General features: G+C 47.0%; 1 protein-coding gene across 1 annotated transcript in view; it reads right to left on the minus strand.

The window, feature by feature from the left end:
- The window catches only part of LOC138283067 (prostate stem cell antigen-like), a 47,982-nt gene that overhangs the window by 14,049 nt on the left and 9,070 nt on the right, over nucleotides 1–24,863 (minus strand). Inside the window, exons 2-3 of the mRNA XM_069221214.1 lie at nucleotides 9,299–9,418; nucleotides 2,785–2,970 (exon numbers count right to left, since the gene is read on the minus strand). Of these exons, the coding sequence (XP_069077315.1) occupies nucleotides 2,786–2,970; nucleotides 9,299–9,418 (305 nt within the window). The 3' untranslated portion in view covers nucleotide 2,785. The remainder of the gene's footprint in view (nucleotides 1–2,784; nucleotides 2,971–9,298; nucleotides 9,419–24,863) is intronic.

Consider the following 24,863-nt stretch of genomic DNA (forward strand, 5'->3'; position numbering starts at 1 on the left):
TCCCATTCTGTGTCAATGGGAAAATGTGTTCGTACATATGGCCCTAGGTGGTCCCATTTTCAGAACTATAATTTGTGCGCTGTATAGGTTTTTTTTCGTAAAACTGTAAGCCTGTGCAAATTTAATGGTAATTTCAACTGAAAATGTGTTGACTGTAATGGCAGTGTGCTACCACACCATACATACGCCACTCCATCCTATTTTACTTTACACCACTCCACGCCTCTCTGCGCTACTCCAATCTCCTCTATGCCAATGCACTCTAGACCACTCCAATATACTCTACACAACTCCACTGTACAACACTGCACTGTGTGCTACAACACTCTATAACAATACACTCTACACCAATACACTCTACTCTGTAACACTCAACTCTATGCCACTGCACTTTGTGCCAACCCACTGTACACCATTCTATTCTGCACCACTGCACTCTATGCCAGTGCACTCTACAGACTTTACTCAATGTCATTACACTCTATTCTACACCACTGCACTCTACCCTGCTCCACTACACTCTACAATATACTCTCTACCACTCCTCTGTGCACCACTTTATGGCACTGCATTCTCTGCCACTCTACGCCACTGCATTGTACGACGCTGCATTCACTGCTGAACTCTACGCCAATGCACTCTACACCAATCCACACCATTGCACCCTACCCCATGCCACTGCAATCTACTCCACTCTACTGCCTCTCCTCTCACTAAACCCCCGCTGAAGGAGAGAGCACCCCTCCGCTGAAGGAGAGGGCACTCCCCCGCTGAAGGAGAGGGTACCACCCACCCCCACCCCACTGCAGGTGAGGGAATCGCCCGCTAGCTGCAAAAGAGGGCACTTTGTCGGCTGCAGGAGAGGGCACTAGTACCTTCTGGGCACCAACTCCCCCCTGCCGGAGAGGGTGCCCGATCAGGGGTGTACTGACTACTCACATCGACGTCAATTCACCACAATGTCCGGGGTAGTGGAACTGACATCAGGTACCCTTTGACCTCAATTTCCACTCAGACACATACAAATTCACACTTACACACACCCTCACATAAACACACTCTCGGGCGCAACACGCACACAACATTCATTTAAAAGCATTTTAATTACGTCAGCTGCCATGGAAGGGCATATTCAAGCTAATTGTACCCCATTTTTATTACACTAATAGTGAATAATATGTTTTAATTCACTATTAGTGTTATAAAAATTGACTGAAAAAAAGAGAGCTGAGTCCCAACTGACATCCATAAGGACGAGATGCCACTGTGCTCCTGGTACTTAATTTGACAGCTCTGAGGCCAGAGGCCAGGGGTCGCAAATGCAGTGCCAGGGGTCGCAAAGGGTAAGCCAGGGGTTGCACTTCAAACCCCGGCGACCCCTAAATGATGTCCATGTCTACTCGAACACATTCAGAGTCCTGTCTGCTTGGCATGCCGTGTCTGTTGCCTGAGCACTTCCTTTGGTGCTAGGCCTGCCCCCCCCCCCTTGTGCAAGTGAAACACTACTACTTGGACAAGGAGTGTCCTCTTAGCTTATGCACACATCGTCCTTCGAGTTTGTGTAAGTACAGGAGGCACCTCACTTTCAAAGTGTTCTGGCGTTTTCCTACATGGTCTGTCTGGTCTCTTTAGGTGCTCTGTGTACTTGAGCTTGGGCTGAGCTGTATGCTGAATCCTGGGAGCTATGTGTTCAGATGATGCAGCAATTCAGAGATCATGATGCCATTAACATGTCCAAGGCGCGTGTGGAAGGTGTCTCTCTGAGTCAGACCCAGATCGGCTACCTTTATTTCAAGGGTGAGTGTAGCATTTGTTCGAAAGTATATTTTCCCATAAAGTGCTTCAGTGGAGTGAATTAAAGCCTTCCTATTGTAAAACAGCCAACTCAGAGTGTCTCATGACAGGTGTGAGTTCCACCTCTTTCTTTGCAGCCTGGTACTTGCAGTTTATGTGAAGAACTACAAATACCTAATGCAATGGATGAACATCTAGTGACCTCTCCTGAACAATGTGGGGTCCTTCTGTGGCATGCAAAGTCTAAGGGCCTGTGGAGAAGGGACCCTTAACGCTTCCTCAAGAGTTTTAAGTATGTGTGTATATATCTTTGTGTGTGTATGAATGTTCGTATTTAATAAGGATGAGTGTATGTGTATCTGTGTGTGAATGTATGTATGTATGTGTGAATGTATCTTTATGTGTTAATGAGTATATGGATGTATATCGTATGGATGGTATGTATATGTATGTGTGTGAATAGATGGATGGTGTAAGTATGCATGTGTGAAGGTATAGATCAGTGTGTGTATTTATATGTATGTATATATGCATGTGTGCATGATTGTATGTGTGTTTGTGTACATATATGTGCATGTAGTGGGGTATATGTACTGAAGACCCATTCAGGGTCATTTTCTGCTCCAGATGCAATAGTTCTCCCCCACTCAGGCTTCTGCAGGTCTCTCATTACCTCATTCTGTGCCAATGCTGTCCCAGCTCAGGCATTTCCCTGCATCATGGAGCCAGAAGTTACCTCCTCTGTTGTAGTTTCACCCTCCTGCCTGCCTTCCTGTTCTACAGTCTGCATTCCACAGCACATGTGGGCATCCAGCTTTTGCTTGTATTGATGGCATCCTATAACTTCTAGCTCTGCTTTGATCACTAAACAAGGTCTTTTGCCCCAGTTCTGAGTCCCCAATGATACACAGATGTTCCACAGAGGTGTCCCGTATGTTTACTCCTTCCTCTTCGGGATGACACTGCATGATCTGCTGTGGCCTGCCTTACCTTACAGCCCAGCTCTGAGCAGGAGCGCGCAGGCAGCCATGGCTAGCGAGATCACCGTGTAGCTGATTCTCACACTATTCGCTCCGCTTTCATTGCACAGGTCTGTTTTGCAGCAGGTGGTAGAAGAGAGAGCATCTGAGGCCTCATGGCACAGTGACTGGCAGGTCTTTGAGATCACGCTTACCCCTGAAAAGACATAGTAAAAAGACTATTCAGCATGCTCTTACAGACCTCATGTTGTTTCTCACATTCAAATTCCTTTCCACATTCACTGCCCTATGAACAGCAAGTGTTGATGCAGGAGGTTCTGTTTTCTTCGCATCGGTGAACAGCCTAAGATGAAGCGGACAACTTGATTTGCTACATTGAACATCATCACCCAATCAGATCCCACTCCCACCGCTTGCTGCCCCAGTAGATGAGATGCGCATCATTGCTCCTCTACCGGTGAATAAGCTCAAATTGAAAACAGCTGCAATTAATAGGCCAGTGTTCCGCAGGTGCTGACTTTTTTCATACACATTGTATAGACCCTTCGTAAAAATGACCAACTCGATGACCAGTTATGGTGCCAGTTCATGCAATCATAACAACTGTGGTTGGCCAACAAACATCGACCGCAGCCTCCTGCCAAGAAACTAAATTTTCTACAGGACTAGTCTAAGAGAGTTCCTAATGCTGATCCAACCTGCACAGAACTCGTGTCCCCTACTTCGAGTGCTCGGTCTCCTGGTGCACAAGGCACCCAAACACTTTATTTACTGAACTCAGATTCCACCTCCTTGGCTGTAACTCTTCAACCCAGGACACATTCCTAGAGTTGGATCTTCTTTTACAAACTGTAGCTAACTATGCATTGGGGCTGAGTTCATGCTGGAGTGTAGGCAGGGTGCTCCCTTTCTGGTTTTCCTGCTAAAACATCTTGCTTATGAATGATGTGGAAAGTGAGTTAGTAGCGGTAGCTGAGACAAGCAACCTTAAAACATTAAGTTTAATTAGGTAGTGAGTGGTTGATTGAGACCTCACCGAGTAATAATGTCACTATTCTGTATCAAGTCCAGAAAGGCTTCTTTAAATCACATCTCAGTGCTGGGCAGCTGTGGCATTGACCAGTTAGACTCAACCCAACGAAGAACAGGTGTAAAACATTTATCAGTACCAAACAAATCTATTAAAACACAACACAATAAAAAAAACACTTCAATGTATAAACATAATATATCTTTTTCTGTTTAAATAGACACTGTGAGGTTATTTCCATAAATCACTGTAACTCACTGCAAACATTTTCTAAAAAAAAAAGAAAGCTTTTCACTATTAGTGGTCGTCCATGAGCCCCGACCGTGAGGGTTCGGCCAAAGTAAAACTTTCAGGCTGACGGTGGAGCACAGATTCGTAAGGAGGCACAGGCGTGGTCATGTCAGGCTTATATCTCCGCACATAGAAACTTTTCTGGTTGTTCTCCTCAGTGAATGGCTGTCAGGGACCCCTGCAGCTTGACTCTAGCACTGGGCCTGACGTCTGCAGACAGGTGAATACCATCAGACTGACGGGGCCTTAGTGCTCAATGACGGTCGAGGCTACCCATAAATGATGCAGTATTCTAAGACTCAGGCTCTGTGCCCAAACACTGTTATGGTTTGCTTTAGGCTCTCAATGTGCAGCTCTGGGTGGGAGGAAAAGATGGGGCGACAAAGGATGCACTCTAGCACCAGCCAAGGGTTCAGGACCTGTTAGGCACCTCTTGGGGGACAGGACTATCTCACAGGCTACACCAGCAAAGCCTACGGCAAGTCCAGAGACAACTGGTCAGCTGGGCCCTTTGCAGGTGCAGACTTCTTGAGCTCTTGTGTCCCTGAAGCTTAACAGGAGGTTAACCAGCTAACCCATGGAGTCCACTCCCTAGTCCTTGGTACGAGTAGAAACAGGACCAGCCCACGGGATCTTTCGCCATGAAGCCCTTCTCTTCCTGAAGTCTTGCTGTGGTTCCCCTGCTGCAGCAGGGGCACCTTCCTCGGTGCCGCCTTTCTTTCTGAGGTCCATAGGTTCAGAAGGTGCAGTCCTTCTGTCCTTTCAGAGCCCAGCAGTGTTCTGAGGATGCAAGCCAGGGGTGCTACTTTTATAGTAATGTTATGCACCCTTACATCATTTCCTGTGCGGTTGGCACTAAACAATCTCACCGTAAGCCTCTGCCCAAATCCAAGGGTCAGGCTCCTTCTTCACTGGGTCAGAGCTGTGGGCACACCTCTGAGTTGGGTCCAGTATAATCAGTCACCACTCCTGGACAACCGGTTCTACAACAGGTTCCCCCCTTAGAAGGGATGCTAGCTGTCTACCTACACAAAGGAGCAGTCAAGGCCACGGCGTGACTTGCATTTACCTTTCAGGAGCTGAAGCTGGGCCATCTGAGGCCACTGTCCTCTGGCCATCTTGTCAGGAGGAGGTCACACGTCTTCCCACCAGCAGGCCCTCTGATCCCCTTTACCGAGAGCCAACCACACCTAATGGCAGGGGGGCAGCAGGGTGTTAACTGCTGCAGTGAGAAGGAAATGGCTTCTACAGTTTTGGCATTCCTCGAAAAAATATACTCACTTATTCGCTATGAAAATCAGATTTTATAAGGGTGCACTGGCCCGTTCTGGCAAGAGAGGTCAAGCTGGCAAGAAAACAGGTATCCTCTTCATTCGGAAAGTGGATAAGCAGTAATCCTGCTTTTAAATCTTGGTTTTACCTGGTCACTTTTGCTGTGCATTCAAAGACAGATCAACTGTCAGCTTTTGCCTTCTTACAAACTTCTCCTTATGTTGCCCTGGAGATTTGGGTTTCCTTTCTTTCTCTGACTTCAAAGTTAGAGGTTTTTCTAAAGTGAAATGTCTGACAGTCATGCTCGGGTAAATGGAGTGTGTTTTTGGAACACACAATAACATTTTATAAAGAGTGTGTAAATAAATTGTACAAATATTTCAAAATATATCAATAGTTAGGAGAGCACTTTTGTAATTCTGAAGTGTGATTTTTAATGGATCAAAACAAATTAGAACCTGAGGAGCAAATGATAAATATTTGCTGAAACCACATATTATCATCTGTACCCTGTATAGTGCTGTCAGTGGGAACGTTTGTGGCCATTTCAGTGGGAAGTGTGTTGTCTGTAAATAACTACTTCCACATCATGTATTACTTACATTTATTAAAATTGAGGGTTTTTAAACATGAATTGAGAAACCTTCCTGCCCCGCCCTGATGAAAATATTAATAGTGAACTAAGCAGCAAGAGGGAGGGGGCATGTTTACATAATATGTGCACTAGATTCTTATTATATAGGAGCAAACATTTGGTTCTATTAAATCAAACGAGTTTTTGTATACAGTAGACATGCTGAAGTCATATTTGTAGGTGTTCTCCTACGAGATAATGAAGAATAAAGTGACTCTAATATAATATTTGCTCAGGACCACACAATTTGTTTAAGGGTCAACAGCATTACAGTAAGGTTGGGCAGAGTATTCAAGTCACGAGACCTGGTAACATTTTCAATATTTCTCAGTCTGTTTGGGGCAAGAAAGTGGTGACTTTCAAAGTCACCTTTATATTAAAAGCTACCTTAAATACGACTTTAGCAATAACTCGTGTTTGTTGTCACAATTCATTTGATAACTCGAAATGTCACTTTTGGTGGTCCCAAAATTGAGGTTAACAGTTAGTGTTGCCCTAGTGTAACCGCATGTGTAGGCAATGGGACTACCAGACTTGCTACAGTGAAAATGACAAACGTGTGTCCTATCAGGACATGTGAAGTATAAAAGAAACACGTCCTTCTGATTATTTACCAACCTGCCCTTTGAGCTCAGAGGAAGGGTTGGAGTTGGGAAAAGTGATTTGTTTGCCATGTGGAGTTGGCAGTTTAAAGCTGCCCCATTGGGCTGCAGAGACACATCTGGAGCAATGTGTTTACTTTGGAACTGCTGTGGTGGCAGAGAGAGACCTGCAGTGCACTAGTGGCATGTAACTTCTAAGCGCTGGATACACACTTGTACCATACACCAGGGACACGTATGCAAGTCACATTCATCAATCGGGTATTAGCCAACAGTAGGGTACATTTGAAAGATCCCGGCACATCCTCTGGGACCCGGTTAGCGGGGCCCAGTGCACTGCAGAGTCAAAAAGCCAACAGCATCAGTCCCAATAAATTGGGGGGTGATCATACGAAAAGATTCCTTTGCTTTCGGTGACCAATGCGCACATCTGGACAACGCTGGATCTGGTTCTGGAAGGTTGATAACCTGTTGTAGCGGGGGGAAACCAAACCTCTGGTTACAGCGCACACTGTTCCATCTACTCCTCAAACAGGATTTTCCAACCAACCCCACACAAGAGCAATCAAACATCCATCTCAGTCAGGTGCTATGAAAACATCTGGCATTTTGTCACAACCTATTCTGCAACAATGAAAACCTCCAATCAGTGGGAGTGTGTGAATCTCGAAAAAATAATTCTGCCGTGATATTTCACCCTCATTGGACAACTTGGCCCCACTGAGATCCAGAAAACCAAAGATGGGGATCAGGAACCTATTAAATATTGGCCTGGCGCGGGAACAGCGAACTAGCTTCAGCATGAATGTCCTCGGGTCGCGCCCCCCTCTCCCTCGCAGTGTATAAATCTGACACAATTATGGATTCAGGGAGCTCTGCTTTCCTACCACTGTCCAGAGGGCTCTTCGTTTTTATAATCACTAAGAAAGGCACATGTGTTTTACCTACATTGCTGGATATAGTTATTTTTGCTTCCGGATCCACTGGGGCTGCCACGTCCAAGGGCCTGTGATTCATCTGATTGCACCTTGACCGGGCGTTGGGTGTTACTGGTGATGGTGAGTGCAACAGACAATTTATAGGGATTGGAGAGGTCAATTGCATGGGGCATTCTGTGACAGGTTGGGTTGTTAGAAGGGTTAACAATTTTTTAGCTTTGACAATCTCAGGGATACAATAGACGACTTCTGGGTGGACTGGCATCCCTTGAAAAACAACACTGCGATGGTGGCCACCTTGGTGGATCCACGGTCTTCTGCGTACCACCAGATTGCACTTGACGTTAAGCTTGCATGTTCTAGGGCACGCCTTACAGATGAGCCGCAGCTTTGTCTCCCCTACAAAGCGCAATGTATCCGCTAAACGTCCACATTGTAACCTACTTCCAAAAAGATATTCTTGCATATTCAAGGATATTGGAGGAGGAATGAGATTCTGTACTTAGAGGTGTTCATGGTTCTGAAACAAAGTGGCCTTACGATTAATGGTGAAAAGTTCAATATGGGTCAAGCGGGAGTGGACTGTTTGGGTCACTAAACTGACCGCGACGGGAGGAGAGCTAAAGAGGCGGTAAACCACCTCCCTTGTCCAAATGGTAAAGACCAATTGCATTCTTTCCCAGGCCTACGGGAGTATTAGGCCAATAAAAGAAACATTTGAATGGAGGACACAGTGTGAGTGATACTTTGGTAATCTTAGCAAAGAAGGGAGTAAAGCTCTTGCACGAAGACCTTTCGACATAATAGAAGCCACGGACAGGAGACAAAGAGGTGGAGGTGTTGGTCTTTGATACCTTCACTCTCGAAAGTAGACAAACTATTAGATGTGTTTACCACCACAGCAGCGGGTCATACGAGCACTCGATTGGCCAAAAGGTTGTTCCACTGCAAGAGTGTTCATTTAAAGCGGACCACGCAGCACCTACTGAAAATGTAATGGCAACTGTGCGGCAACTGAAGCAAACGTGTGCATTGATGTGGCCGATATGGGACACATTAGTATGAGCACAATGCTCTGCCATCTGAAAGCAGTCTTTCCATGGCCTGTTCTCAGCAAACAAACTTTATGCTATTTTGTGTAATTGAGTGATCTTATAGCATTTGATTGTGATGTGAGGGGGTGCATGCTACTTTGTGCATTCCAAAGAGTTCCTGTGTTCATTCTACCCAGTGTCCCACGTCCCATAAGCTGTAGATCCTTTGAGTTTAATAGACTTAGTCCCACAAAGAGAATGTGGAACGAGTCTCCCTGGCACCTGCTGCGAGCACCCATCATGCATTCATCAATATAATGGCAATGGACATTCATTCATCGATTGCCAGGTTATTTCAGAAGCCTTCTCTCACAGCCAATGGGCATTCAACAGGAGGAAGCTGATGTGCCCTCCCATCTCTGGTGCCCTCGCTTGCACATTTGTCCTACTTCTGAGGGCATTTACCTCCGCCCATGCGGGCTCCTGGTTGAACACCCTTCAGTAATTTACTCATCCCAACACTTCCTAGGTCCTCAGACAGGAAGGTGGATTCCACTGTCCTGGCTGAAGACCTGGGAGAATTTGGCACTGCAGGGTCCCAACGCCCTCCTCAGGACATGATACATATTTATTCTTGGAGAGCTATGCAACCTTTCTGACATGGTGCGGTTTCCAGCCCTTGAAGAGGCATGGCTCGGACCTCAGAAGCTTCTCAACACTTACCATGAGGGTTCTTAGAGATGAAGGTTTCACAGAAGAAGTTTCCAGTAGGGCAATCTGCAGGTTTCAGACATTCAGCATTGCTGGTCTGAGTGAGGCATGTGTAGCACCTCAACGAATCCACTGTGAAATGAAAAGAGACCGCGATTTAGTGATGAGGTTGGTGTGAGTGTCAGTCCCCCTTCCCCAAACAGAAGAGAAAGCAGCGTCAAAGTAACCATAGGTGGGCCCATGGGCTCGAGGGCCCCAGCGGGATCCTCAGAAGGCAGGTAAGGCGAAGTTTATTTGAAAGAATAAAGTCTTAGTTACAGGTGGCAGCTCAATGCTTTGTCAACACCCACCAGGAGCAACATCCTGCCACTGAGCCCACTCTCTCCTACTGATTCCTCCAGGCATCCATGAGCATCCTATGACATCTCACAGAGCAGCAGGGATGCTGCTCCTGCGGGTGGGAGGATGGGGTGTTACTCGTATCCTGTAACTATGCTGAATATACCTCCACCTTATAACCAATCATTATTTACACACACTGCACCTTTCAAAGCCAGCCATGGCAGCTCTCTGGTCTGACCAAACCAATCCCAAGGGTTGTGCCAGTGCTTAGAAACTACTTGCTATACACAGTGCTGTCCTGCGATTCATTATAATTTCCTTCATTTCAAAACGAGACTTCACCTTGGAATCAGCCTTTAACCTCTGAGCAAATAAACTGATCGTCCGAGCACTGTACAAAGGCCACAAGCGTTATCGGAGGACATCCCAAAGACCACCTTCAAATTCACTGTAATTCCAGTGATATGTGGCCAGGGAGTGTCACTGCAACTGCTCTGATGATGGATTCATCCCTGTACCCACCTCTACCTCAGCCACCGCTGTCGATCACGTGAAAGGCTTAGACAGAGCTTCCTTCTTCAAACCAGTGCATAGACCATCTAAGGAGCCCCACCATAAACATGTGAACTCAGGCGTCAATTCACAGAAATAAACACATGCAAAGCAATGAACTAACTAAAGAGATAGGAGGTAATGGCACCCAGATCATCTCAGCTAACAAAAGAGCCCAACTGATGATTTCTAAATCATGGTCCACCACTCTGACCCCTCCTCTGAATCACTTTGATGACCTCTGTGTGCCCTTAACCCAAACATTCACCAACCCAGGAGGATTCAGATCAGTCTCCTGGATCCCTCACCCATGATCAGCAGTACTTCAGAGGGGTGGTGCCCTTCTTCAGCCCTAGAGGACATGCTCCATTTTAGGATACCCATTTGATGCAAATATAGATACTAACAAATATATATGGAAATCAATGGAGTAATTATTGGTCTTCCTTAAAGTCAGACATTCTCAACCCCTTCTCGTCTTATGTTGAACAATCATAATTTAGGACAAAAGGCACCTACTGTCGCTCTGTTGGTGCTACTGAAAATCTCTCGTTTATCACTGATAGGGGGAGGGTTGCGTTAATATTTTCTGTCCTAATGGAGAAAAGTGGCCACGTTTGCTATGCTGTGTTGCACAATGGGGGGAAACAGTAGAGCCCTGCCCACTGCGGTTGTCGTCCACAGCGCTAGCACTCTAATAAGGTATGCAGACTGTACAGAGACGTATGCACTGTCTAGTAAACAATCTGCTCTGGAAGCAGATCCTTCCAGTACAAATTCCTATGCTTAGAACAACCTACCCCTTCACCACGCCTGCTTCAATGCAAAGCAGGATCTGACTGTTTTAGTAAACTTGGCTTTGCAACAAGCCCTAGGAGTAGTTGTGCTGATTCACCCGAGCGACACCACAATAACATCGCCTCAATGCAAAGTGAAGCACAGCGGAGGGAACCACCTTTTGCACTCAGAAAAAGGCCCCTGTCCAGTGTAAAACACCTTTCGAGCTGGAAAGTACTTTGTGTTGCTTTCAATTAGTTACTGACTGAATAAAGCAACAATACATTTGTAGCCATTACACGCAGGTCAGCCTGTTAGGCACCAGTCAGGTCTCACGTATGACATCGATTCTAGGTTGTGGGTTCAGATTTTGTTTGTTACTAATAATTAGTCTTCCTTTGATGAGCTGACAGATCCACACCACCCTGTACAGATTATCCATAAGTGGTGTTGCCAACTTTCTCAGAGGAAAATACCATATATTTTGTACATGATTTGAGGTTAGGGGATTATACTTGCTTGTAATGCTCAAACCATACCTTACACCAGTGTCATGTTGATCCCTACAATTAGCAAAATGCCTGCTAATTCGTCTAGGTCACGTGACCACCAAATCGGATTCACTTCCGTGCGTGATTCAAGTAATTACACAAAACATTGGCAAAATTGCACAGGATTATTGTAGGAAAGTACCATCTTACCTGGCATGTTACCCCCATTTTTACATGTATGTCAGTTTGTTTTTGCCTGTCTCACTGGGATCCTGCTAGCCAGGACCCCAGTGCTCATAGTTTGTGGCCTGAATGTGTATAACTGTGTAGTGACTAACTGTATCACTGAGGCTCTGCTAATGAGAACCTCAGTGTTTATGCTCTCTCTGCCTTTAAATGTGTCACTATAGGCTAGTGACCACTTTTACCAATTTCAATTGGCACACTGGAACACCCTTATAATTCCCTAGTATATGGTTCCTAGGTACCCAGGATATTGGGGTTCCAAGAGATCCCTATGGGCTGCAGCATTTCTTTTGCCACCCATAGGGAGCTCTGACAATTCTTACACAGGCCTGCCACTGCAGCCTGAGTGAAATAACACACACTATATTTCACAGCCATTTTCACTGCACTTAAGTAACTCATAAGTCACCTATATGTCTAACCTTCACTTGCTGAAGGTTAGATGCAAAGTTACTAAGTGTGAGGGCACCCTGGCACTAGCCAAGGTGCCCCCACATTGTTCAGAACCAATTCCCTGAACTTTGTGAGTGCGGGGACACCATTACACGCGTGCACTACATATAGCTCAATACCTATGTGTAGCTTCACAATGGTAACTCCGAGCATGGCCGTGTAACATGTCTAAGATCATGGAATTGTCCCCCATGCCAAATCTGGTATTGGGGTGCCAATCCCATGCATCCCCGGGGCTCCAGCATGGACCCCGGGTACTGCCAAACTAGCTCTCTGGGGTTTTACTGCAGCTACCACTGCTGCCAACCCTCAGACAGGTTTCTGCCCTCCTGGGGTCTGGGCAGCCCAGTTCTAGGAAGGCAGAACAAAGGATTTCCTCTGAGAGAGGGTGTTACACAATCTCCCTTTGGAAATAGGTGTGAAGGCAGGGGAGGAGTAGCCTCTCCCAGCCTCTGGAAATGCTTTGAAGGGCACAGATGGTGCCCTCCTTGCATAAGCCTGTCTACACCGGTTTAGGGAACCCCCAGTCCCTGCTCTGGTGCAAAACTGGACAAAGGAAAGGGGAGTGACCACTCCCCTGACCTGCACCTCCCCTGGGAGGTGTCCAGAGCTCCTCCAGTGTGTCTCAGACCTCTGCCAACTTGTTTCAGAGGTGTGAGGGCACTGTGTCAGCAGGTGAGATCAGAGACCCCTCCTGATAGGTGCTTACCTGACTAGGTGGCCAATTCTCCTCTGAGAACTATTTAGGGTCTCTCCAGTGGGCTTTTCCTCAGATAACGATGTGTAAGAATTCACCAGCGTTCCTCTGAATCTCTCTCTTCGACTTCTGCCACGGATCAACTGCTGACTGCTCCAGGATGCCTGCAAAACTGTAACAAAGTAGCAAGAAGGCTACCAGCGACATTGTAGCGCCTAATCCTGGCGGCATTCTCGACTGTTTCCTGGTGGTGCATGGTCTGGGGGCTGTCTGTCTTAACCCTGCACCGGAAGCCATGAGGAAATCTCCTGTGGATCGACGGAATCTTCCCCCTGCTACAGCAGGCACCAAACTTCAGCTTCACAGGTACTCTGGGACCCTTCTCATCCTGACGAGCATGGCCCCTGGAACACAGGTGGTGGACCCAAGTGACCCAGACTGTCCAAATTTGGAGGAGGGAAGTCCTTGCCTCCCCTCTCCAGACAGTAATCCTGTGCACCACGTAATTTGCAGCTACAAGGGCTTCTGTGCACATTTCCAAGACATCCTGCATGCAAAGCTGAGCCTAGGTCCCCAGCACTCTGTCCTGCCATGCTCAGCTCCTTGAGTTGATCTCCGGTGTCGTGGGACCTCAATTTGCAGTGTTGAGACAACCGATGTTCCAAGACTTCTGCAGGTGCAACCTTCTTGTGTGTGGGCTCTCTAAGTTGCTGAGTGCCCCCTCTGTCTCCTCTTCCAAGTGGCGACATCCTGGTCCTTCGTGGGCCTGGGCAGCACCCTTTTTCTTCAATCATGACTCTTGCAGCTAGCAACGCTTTTTTGTGGTATTTTGCCAAAGAAACAACTCTGCATCCTCCAGCACGCCGTGGGACATCTTCTGCACGAAGGAGAAGTTCTAACCACTTTTCGTTGTTGCAGAATCTTCAGCTTCTTCCATCCGGAGGCAGCCATTTTGCACCTTCATCCGGGGTTTAGTGGGCTCCTGCCCCCACTGGACACTTATGTGACTCTTGGACTTGGTCCCCTTCCTTTACAGGTCCAGGAATCTGTCTTCAGTTCTTTGCAGTCTATTGTGATCTTTGCAAAATCCTCTATTACGACTTTAGTGTGTTTCTGGGGAAATAGTAGTACTTTACTCCTACTTTCCAGGGTCTTGGGGTGGAGTATCTTGGACACCCTTAGTGTTTGCTTACACTCCCAGCAACCCTCTACACACCACACTAGCCTAGGGGTCCATTTGTGGTTCGCATTCCACTTTCTTGGTATACGGTTTGTGTTGCCCCTACGCCTATTGCATGCTATTGTATTCTAACAGTGTTTGCACTACTGTCTGACTGTTTTACTTACCTGATTTGGTTTTCTGTGTATATTTTGTGTATTTTACTTACCTCCTAAGGGAGTATATCCTCTGAGATATTTTTGGCACATTGTCACTAAAATAAAGTACCTTTATTTTTTATTGACACAGAGTATTGTCTTTCTTATGATATAGTACCTATATAAGTGGTATTGCATGAGCTTTGCATCTCTCCTAATTCAGACTTGGCTGCTCCGCTATAGCTACTTCTATCAGCCTAAGCTGCTAGAACACTACTAATCTACTAATAGGGGATAACTGGACCTGGCAAAAGGTGTAGGTATCATTGGTACCCACTATAAGCCAGGCCAGCCTCCCTCAAATCTTACCAGAGTCTGCCGGGCATGGCCAATGGACAAGATGCTCAGTGTGCATTTTGGCCAAAGGGTTGCTGATTGTAAAGCCTTACTGAATTTCAGAACCAGCACTGTAGGATTAAACCACTAGGCTGCATTGAGACTTACAATTTCTGAAGGAAGTGCTCAATGGGCCTCTGGAATATGGACCGATTAATACCCGACAGCCTTAATGTGGTCATCCCCCAACTTTTTTGCCTGCCTCCCTCCACTTTATTGACACTGTTTTTGCTGGTTTTAGGACTCTGCACACTTTACCACTGCTAACCAGTGCTAAAGTGAATATGCTCTCTCCCTTAAACATGGTAAGATTGGTTCATCCCCAATTGGCATATTTGATTTACTTCTTAGTCTCTAGTAAAGTGCACTACATGTGCCCAGGGTCTGTAAATTAAATGCTACTAGTGGGCCTGCAGCACTGATTGTGCCACCACAAAAGTAGCCCCTTAACCATATCTCAGGCCTGCCCATTGCAAGGCCTGTGTGTACTGTTTCACTGCCACTTCGACTTGGCAAGCCTTAAACTCCTCTTTTTCTACATATAGGTCACCCCTAAAGTAGGCCCTAGGTAACCCTTAGGGCAGCATGCTATGTAGGTAAAAGGCAGGACATGTACACATGTGTTTTAAATGTCCTGGTAGGAAAAAACATATTTCCACTACTGTGAGGCCGGCTCCTTTCATAGGCTAGAATTAGGTCTGCCCTCACACTTTTTGAGTGGTAGATTCTGATCTAAAAGGGGTAACCAAGTCATATTTAGTTTGGCCAGAATGGTAATAGAAAATCCTGCTTATTGGTGAGGTTGAATTTTATCTAACTATTTTTGAAATACCGCTTTTAGAAAGTGAGCATTTCTCTGCACTTAAAAACATCTGTGCCTTGCAGCCTGTCTCCAATCAATGTCTGAGTTGGGCTGGTTGACAGCTCCCTTGTGCATTTCACGCAGACAACCACAAACACAGGACACCCAGTCACACCTCCACTCATGCATTTTGAATGGGACTTCCTGGGCTGGAGGAGTGGAGGGCCTGACACTTCCATTTCAAAGACTAGTGGCCTGCCCTCACACAATGGACTGCCAAACCCCCTACTGGGACCCTGGAAAACAGGACTGCACTGAAAGGGGAATTTGTGCACTTCAAAACCACTCTTTAAAGTCTCCCCCACTTCAAAGGCATTTTGGGTATATAAACTGGGTCTCTGACCCCACAATTTCAGACACTTCTGGACCTGCACTTGCACTCTGTCAGAAGACCTGCTTGGCTGCCCAAACGACTCTCTGGACTGCTTTGCTGTAAAGGTCTGCTGCCCTGCTGGGCTCTGACTGTGCTGGAAAGACTCTGCCTTCTCACCAAAGTGGACTCCAAGGGCTTGGATTGAGCTTGCATCATGTTCTGGGGTCTCAGGGACTACAAAGACTTCCACTGCTAGCTCTGTGCTAATACACCAACTTCAGCGACTTCCGAATTACTTCAGAAACACCAGCGACACCACAGCCTGCTCCCACTCCATGGACCTCGCAGCACGCAATGACCTCGACCTGCAACGCAAGTCCGACTTTGCAGCGACTTCGCTGATGTCACCCGGGGCGAACACGACCCAGCGAAGTCGACACATCACGTCCAGACGAACCAGAACCAGTGACTCCGCCGGGTCGCAAGGAATTGACGCATCGCCGATGACGCTGCATCATCTCCCCTGCATCCAGACAGAACCGACACCACACCTCCACCTGTTTTGCAGCGTGGAACCAAGGCCTCTCTTGTCGGACGCCGTAAGGGACTGACGCCGCACCGACTCCACCGACGCCTCTTTCCGACTCCGTGTGTCATCCTTGTAAAATGTACTGTACTTTGGGGGGGGATGGGGTCCGTGTGACTCAGTGACCGGCACCAGTGGTGTCGGATTTGTTGGGAACGACTCCGTCAACTACACCATGATAGCCCCAGTTGGAGCTATTGTGTTTTCTAGGTGCATCAGTTGTATTTAGTCTTTAAAAAATCCTAACTTTGCTTGTGAACATTGGATTTTCATTGTTTCAACAGTATCTGATTCAGATAAATATTATCTATTTTTCTAAACCTGTGTGGTGTATTTTAGTGGTGTTTTCACTGCGTTACTGTATGATTTATTGCACAAATACTTTACACATTGCTTCTAAATTAAGCCTGACTGCTTACCCAGACTAGGATTGTGGTCCCTACTTGGAGAAGGGTGCATACCTCTGCCAACTAGAGACCCCATTTCTAACACGTATGATAGCTGCAAATTATACTCTGACTCAGATGAGCAGTTTAGGGATATTCACACCAAGAGCCAGTAAGCGCATGGGAGCCATGCTACAAAATGTCATGAGAAAGCAATGTCTTTTCTTTCCATATTATCAATAGGCTGGGTGGAATTTGTAGAGACAAAGGTAGGTTAATCCACAATTTAGGAGCTAGGAAGGAAGAGTGTGTCTGCCAGTCCCCAGGCACTGAACTGTAGGAATCACAAGGAGTGTGCTTAGCTATAGATCTAACAATCTGTGCAGGTAACAAAGATGAACATGGGCGTCGGTTGAAGTGCGGTTTACATCTAAAACAATCAGATCAACTCAAAGATCACTCCCTTGCTTTAACAACCTGTTGGAAATGGCCCTTTTTGCAGGGTTATCCCCAAACTTTTTGCCTTCTTCCTCCTATTTTTTATGATCTGTTTAGCTGAATTATTGTCTCTGCGCACTTTACCACTGCAGATCAGTGCTAAAGTGCAAGTGCTCCCTGTATAAATTACATTGGTCACTGGTTTATCCGTAATTGGCATATTTGATTTACTAGTAAGTGCACACTGTGTACCCAGGGTCTATAAATCAAATGCTACTAGTTGGCCTGCAGCACTGATTGTGGCACCCACAGGGGTAGCCCTGTAAACATGTCTCAGATCTGCCACTGCAGTGTCTATGTGTGGGTAGGTTTGTTCTGCCAATTCACCCTGACAAGTGTACTCATTTGATAGGCCCAAACCTTCCCTTTTACTACATGTACCTCACTCCTAAGGAAGGCCCTAGGTAGCCCCATGGGAAGTGTATTTAAAAAGATAGGACATGTACTGGTGTGTTTTACCTGTCCTGATAGTGAAATACTGCCAAATTCGTTTTTCACTATTGCAAGGCCTATCTCTCACATAGATTAACATGGGGACTGCCTTTAAATATCTTTCAAGTGCAGTTTCCCATTGGGAGCAGATAGAGGTTTGGGGTTTGGGGCGTCTGAACTCACAATTTAAAAATACATCTTGTGGTTGACTTGGTTTCTAGATTCTCTGTTTGAAAATGACACTTTTAGAAAATAGGCATTTTCTTGCTTAACCATTTTGTGTCTCTGCCTTGCCTCTGGAATCCATGTTGGGGTCAGAGTGACAGTTGGGCTGTTTGTGAATTCCCTCTAGACAGTGACACAAAGGGAGCTGAGGTGTGTCCTGTATATCCTGATATGCCACCTGGGCTAGAGTGGGGTGGGAAGAGCTGGCACATACACCTGAAAGGGCTCTGCCCATCCTCACACAAAGCAGTCTCCAACCACCTGGTGTGTGTCTGGGGTCAGGCCTGGGCAATGCAGAATCATGTGAACAACATATTTTCCTTTGAAGTTTGCCAACTTCAAAGGCAGACATGAGAATAAGTAGGGGACTCAAAATCCCAGACTTTTACAACACTTTCGGATCAAGAGGATCCTCTGCCAAGGAGAAAGAGCTGAAGAGCTGGAGGATGAGTACTGCCCCTTTGCTCTGTGGGCTATGCTGGGCTGGCCTACAGTTGCTGCTTCTGCCTTAAAGAGGATAATGACTGGACTTTGTGGTATATCCAGCTTGTGCAGTTTCTCCAAGGGCTTGTCATAGAGCTTGCCTCCTATTGGGAGTCTCAGGGATATCAAAGACTTCAGGTTCTTTTGTCTACAGCACTGGGAAACTGGGTGTTTTGTGCTGCAACAGAAAAAAAAACACCACGATGCCATCAGCGACGCCGCTGCCTGCACCATGGCCTGACAACGAAGCACGAATCTGTGCCCCGCTTTGCACCGCAACCCTGGTCTCAACAGCACCGCCATCTGATGCCGTCACCTGTGGGCCCCACACTCCACATCGCCTCGCTCACACCGCAGCCTTGGTATCCCCAAAGAAGATATTCTATGCTGACACCAACAACGCTGCCTGCACTGCAGCCTAAGGACACCATTTGTGTTGTATACGGAGCACCGTCTCATCCTGGACAACAGTCCCGGTCCACCGATGCCATTGACTAAACCGCGACCCGTGGGCACCACACGGAGCCTGCCCCACAGTTTATCGCCACCTTGGACCTACAGACAACAGCGCCTCAGCATCTACAACACCGCTGCCTGCACCGCAACCTGGAAACACCGCACATCGCACTGCCCAGTTCACACTGCAGCCCTGGTCTCACTGACGCCTCAGGACACTGTCACCACGCCGCTACCAACACCGTGATCTGTGGCACCGCACATCGGATCTTCCCGCATCGCTCCACAGGCCCGACGCCATCAATGTCAGTGCTCCTGACTTCATCAGCCAGGAGTTTGATCTGCAAAGCGTGTGACTTTAAGGGCCCGATGACCTCTGCACCAATCTCCGGAACAACCCCCATCAACGCCGCACTCCAGGTCTCATCGCGAGGATCACAATGCCCTACATTTCCAAGGTACTGTTTGTGGGTCTTCCCGACACCGTAGCTGGCCCACGTCCCCCCCAGTTGGCCTGAAATGGTGGATTTGTTGTTCACAACGCCGTGATAGCCCCAGACAGAGCTATCAACTTCAAGGAACTGTATTTTTAAGTACTTCTTGCAAAACCTATATCTTTATTACTTTATGTTGGATTTTTCTCATTTTGGTCATACAGATAAATATTGGCTATTTTTCTAAAACTGGTGTGGTGTCTTTTTTCACTGTATTATTGTGGGTTATGGCATATACTTTACACATTGCTTCTGAGATAAGCCTGACTGCTCGTGCCAAGCTTGGACAGGGTGTAAACTGACTGCCAACTAGAGATCCCATTTCTAACACAACCTAAAACAGAAATAGGACTAAAATACATATTTCTACTGAAGACTAGAATGCTAACTTCACAGAATAGGGCAACAGTGGGTGTCATGCTGCTGGTAAAACACGCAACAGCTTGCTTCTGTTTTTAACGCCTAGGCAGTTGTAACTAAGGGCAACAATCAATAACTTGGACTCTGGTGCCTCCACTTCTAGATATCGGGATTCCATTTCCATCAATATGTTACTTAAATAACACCTGAACTGTGTCACCAGTGTGGAAACATTGCCTTGTATGCAGCAGGTGTCAGTTACCACAGGCACCTGTATAAAAAGCAGGTATGAGAGTGGAAGAGTCCAGGCTGAAGCTTAAACAGCAACAGCTGGCTCTAGACAGGGAATCTTTAGACTTAGAATAAGAAAGACAGGGGTTGGGGTTAGGACCCCATGGTGGCAGCAGCAGTATTCCAGATAGTAATCCTGTGAAAGAGCATGATTCTAGGAATCTGCATAAGATAGTTCCCCCTTACAAGGAGGGGGATGACATTAACAAGTGGTTTGCTGCACTTGAGAGGGCCTGTGTTGTACAGGGGGTCCCTCAAAGGCAGTGGGCTGCTATCCTATGGCTATCTTTCAGTGGAAAGGGTAGGGATAGGCTCCTTACTGTGAAGGAAAGTGATGCCAATAATTTTACAGTTTTGAAGAATGCACTCTTGGATGGATTTGGCTTAACCACTGAACAATACAGGATTAAGTTCAGAGAAACCAGAAAAGAGTCCTCACAAGACTGGGTAGACTTTGTTGACTATTCAGTGAAGGCCTTGGAGGGGTGGTTACATGGCAGTAAAGTTTCTGACTCTGAAAGCCTGTACAATCTAATCTTGAGAGAGCATATTCTGAATAACTGTGTGTCTGATTTGTTACACCAATATCTAGTGGACTCAGATCTGACCTCTCCTCAAGAATTGGGAAAGAAGGCAGACAAATGGATCAGAACAAGAGTGAACAGAAACGTTCATACAGGTGGTGACAAGGATGGCAAGAAGAAAGATGGTGAGAAATCTCAGGATAAGCATGGGGATAAAGGTAAAACCAAAGATCCTTCTTCAAATCCTAAACACTCCTCAGGGGGTGGGGATAAAACAAATTCTTCCTCTTCTTCTTCACAACCTACACACATTAAAAAGCCTCGGTGCTTTGTGTGTAAAAAGTACCCCCTGAGCCTACCACCACTAATACTTCAAGCTCTAGTGCCCTAGCAGTAGTGGTAATAGTGTTGGGACTGCTGGCAACAGTCAAACTAAGGGTGTAGTTGGGTTCACTTATGGGTCCATCATAGAAACTGGGGTAGTCAGTCCGAAGACAGTTTGTCACACCTAGTGGCATTGGCCTTGCCACACTGGCTGCTTGTCCCCTTACAATGGATAAGTACTGGGCAGACAGTTTCAATACATGGTGTTGAGGCCCAAGCCTACAGGGACACAGGTGCCAGTATCACTTTGGTGACTGAAAACCTGGTGGCCCCTGAAAAACACATCATTGGACAACAGTACAAGATTATTGATGTCCATAACTCCACTAAGTTTCTTCCCTTAGCTATAGTTCAGCTTAGTTGGGGTGGAGTTACTGGCCCTAAGCAGGTGGTAGTGTCACCTAGCTTACCTGTAGACTGTCTCTTAGGTAATGACCTAGAGGCCTCAGGTTGGGCTGATGTAGAGTTTTATGCCCATGCAGCCATGCTGGGCATCCCTGAGGAATTGTTCCCTCTCATTTCTACTGAAATGAAAAAGCAAAGGAGAGAAGAAAACCTGAAAACTCAGGATCCCTCTCCAAAAACAGGTAAAAAGGGTATCACAGTATCCCCTAACCACCCTGCCATTCAGGATACCATTCCTGTGGTGGGAGAAACCTCTCCTGGGGTGGCACCTGTTCCAAGGGAATCATCAGCTGGCATAGCTGTACTCCCTGAGGTGGAAGTACCTCTCTGTGGGATAACTCATATTGGTGAGAAAAAGAGCACCATTTTAGTTAACATGGAGCATCCCTCCAACCCTCCCAGAGAAACTTTAGTGCAGAAACCCTGCACTGCCTCACAACACTTAGGACAGCAGCCCTGCCCTAGTGTGGAGCTCATAGGACAGCACCCCTGCCCTGCTCCAACTCAAGAGAAACAGCATCCCTGTTCTCTCTTCCAGCCATATGGACAAAGTTTTTGCCCAGCTATGGCTTTACTGAGACAGCATCCCTGTCTGGCATTCTCATCACTAGAAATAGGTCCAGTGGACAATTTCCACTTCTCTAAACTAAAACTTACTGATAGAAACTCTGAAAATCCATCTTCACATTGTTGCTTAGCTAAAAAACTTCAAACAGGGTGGTTTACATCCCCACAGGGAAGTAACCATATAGTGGATGATAAAGGGAGTAACCAGTCTATTGCAGAGCTACTCTCTACTTATCACCACTTAGACAATAAAGTCTCAACTGGCCAAGGTTAGCCTTATTATCCTTCGTTTGGGGGGTGGGGGGTTGTGTGAGAAAGTAGCCTCTTTCTAGCCTTGTTACCCCCACTTTTGGCCTGTTTGTGAGTATATGTCAGGGTGTTTTCACTGTCTCATTGGGATCCTGCTAGCCAGGGCCCAGTGCTCATAGTGAAAACCCTATGTAGTGGGTACCAAGGGGTACTTACACTCTGTACCAGGTCCATTTATCCCTTATTAGTGTAGAAGAGGTGTTTCTAGCAGCTTAGGCTGATAGAAGGTAGATATAGCAGAGCAGCTTAGGCTGAACTAGGAGACATGCAAAGCTCCTACTATACCACTGGTGTCATATGTACAATATCATAAGAAAACACAATATACAGATATACTAAAAATAAAGGTACTTTATTTTTATGACAATATGCCAAAAGTATATCAGTGAGTACACTCCGTATGAGGATGCCAACTATACACAAGGTATATGTACACAATACCAAAAATATGCAGTAATAGCAAAAGGAAGTAATGCAAGCAATGTAAAGTTACAGTAGATTGCAATAGGAGCACATAGGTATAGGGGCAACACAAACCATATACTCCAAAAGTGGAATGCAAACCACGAATGGACCCCAAACCTATGTGAGCTTGTAGAGGGTCACTGGGACTGTAAGAAAACAGTGAGGGTTAGAAAAATAGCCCACCCCAAGACCCTGAAAAGTAGGTGTAAAGTGCACCTATAACCCCCAGAGAGCACAGAAGTCGTGATAGGGGGATTCTGCAAGGAAGACCAACACCAGCAAAGCAACAACAGTGGATTTCCGGACCTGAGTACCTGTGAAACAAGGGGACTAAGTCCAAAAGTCGCAACAATGTCGAGAGTGGGCAGATGCCCAGGAAATGCCAGCTGAGGGTGCAAAGAAGCTGCCACCGGATGGAAGAAGCTTTGGTTTCTGCAAGAACGAAGAGGACTAGGAACTTCCCCTTTGGAGGACGGATGTCCCACGTCATGAAGAAGCTTGCAGATGTGTTCCCACGCAGAAATACCGCAAACAAGCCTTGCTAGCGGCAAGGGTCGCGGTTAGGGTTTTTGGATGCTGCTGTGGCCCAGGAGGGACCAGGATGTCGCCACTTGGATGAGGAGACAGAGGGGTTGCCCAGCAAGTCAGGGAGCCCTCACAGAAGCAGGCAGCACCCGCAGAAGTACCAAAACAGGCACTTAGAAGAGGAGTGAACCGGAGTCCACCCGAAGTCACAAAAGAGAGTCCCACGACGCCGGAGGAGAACTCATAAGGTTGTGCACTGCAGGTTAGAGTGTTGGGGACCCAGGCTTGGCTGTGCACAAAGGAAATCCTGGAAGAGTGCACAGGAGCCGGAGCAGCTGCAAATCACGCGGTACCCAGCAATGCAGTCTAGCGTGGGGAGGCAACGACTTACCTCCACCAAACTTGGACTGAAGAGTCACTGGACTGTGGGAGTCACTTGGACAGAGTTGCTGAGCTCCAGGGGCCACGCTCGTCGTGCTGAGAGGGGACCCAGAGGAACAGTGATGCAGTCTTTTGTTGCCTGCAGTTGCAGGGGGAAGATTCCGTCGTCCCACGGGAGATTTCTTAAGAGCTCCTGGTGCAGAAAGGAGGCAGGCTACCCCAGAGCATGCACCACCAGGAAATAGTCGAGAAGGCGGCAGGATCAGCGATACAAGGTTGCTGTAGTCGTCTTTGCTACTTTGTTGATGTTTTGCAGGCGTCCTGAGCAGTCAGCGGTCGATCCTTTGGCAGAAGGTGAAGAGATAGATGCAGAGGAACTCTGGTGAGCTCTTGCATTCGGTATCTGAAGAATTCCCCAAAGCAGAGACCCTAAATAGCCAGAAAAGGAGGTTTGGCTACATAGAAAGGAGGATAGGCTAGTAACACAGGTAAGAGCCTATCAGAAGGAGTCTCTGACGTCACCTGCTGGCCCTGACCACTCAGAGCAGTCCAGTGTGCCAGCACACCTCTGAATCCAAGATGGCAGAGGTCTGGGGCACGCTGGAGGAGCTCTGGGCACCTCCCCTGGGAGGTGCAGGTCAGGGGAGTGGTCACTCCCCTTTCCTTTGTCCATTTTCGTGCCAGAGCAAGGCTGGGGGATCCCTGAACCGGTGTAGACTGGCTTATGCAGAGATGGGCACCATCTGTGCCCATCAAAGCATTTCCAGAGGCTGGGGGAGGCTACTCCTCCCCAGCCCTGACACCTTTTTCCAAAGGGAGAGGGTGTAACACCCTCTCTCTGAGGAAGTCCTTTGTTCTGCCTTCCTGGGCCAGGCCTGGATGGACCCCAGGAGGGCAGAACAATGTGGGGGCACCTTGGCTAGTGCCAGGGTGCCCACACACTAAGTAACTTAGCACCCAACCTTCACCAGGGGAAGTTAGACATATAGGTGACTTATAAGTTACTTAAGTGCAGTGGTAAATGGCTGTGAAATAATGTGGACGTTATTTCACTCAGGCTGTAGTGGCAGGCCTGAGTAAGAATTGTCAGAGCTCCCTATGGGTGGCAAAAGAAATGCTGCAGCCCATAGGGATCTCCTGGAACACCAATAACCTGGGTACCTCAGTACCATATACTAGGGAATTATAAGGGTGTTCCAGTATGCCAATGTGAATTGGTCACTAGCCTGTTAGTGACAATTTAGAAAGCAGAAAGAGCATAACCACTGAGGTTCTGGTTAGCAGAACCTCAACAAGTCATCACACAGGGAACACATACAGGGCACACTTATGAGCACTGGGGCCCTGGCTGGCAGGGTCC

This window comes from Pleurodeles waltl, chromosome 2_2 (assembly GCF_031143425.1).
Source record: "Pleurodeles waltl isolate 20211129_DDA chromosome 2_2, aPleWal1.hap1.20221129, whole genome shotgun sequence".
Lineage (NCBI taxonomy): Eukaryota > Metazoa > Chordata > Amphibia > Caudata > Salamandridae > Pleurodeles > Pleurodeles waltl.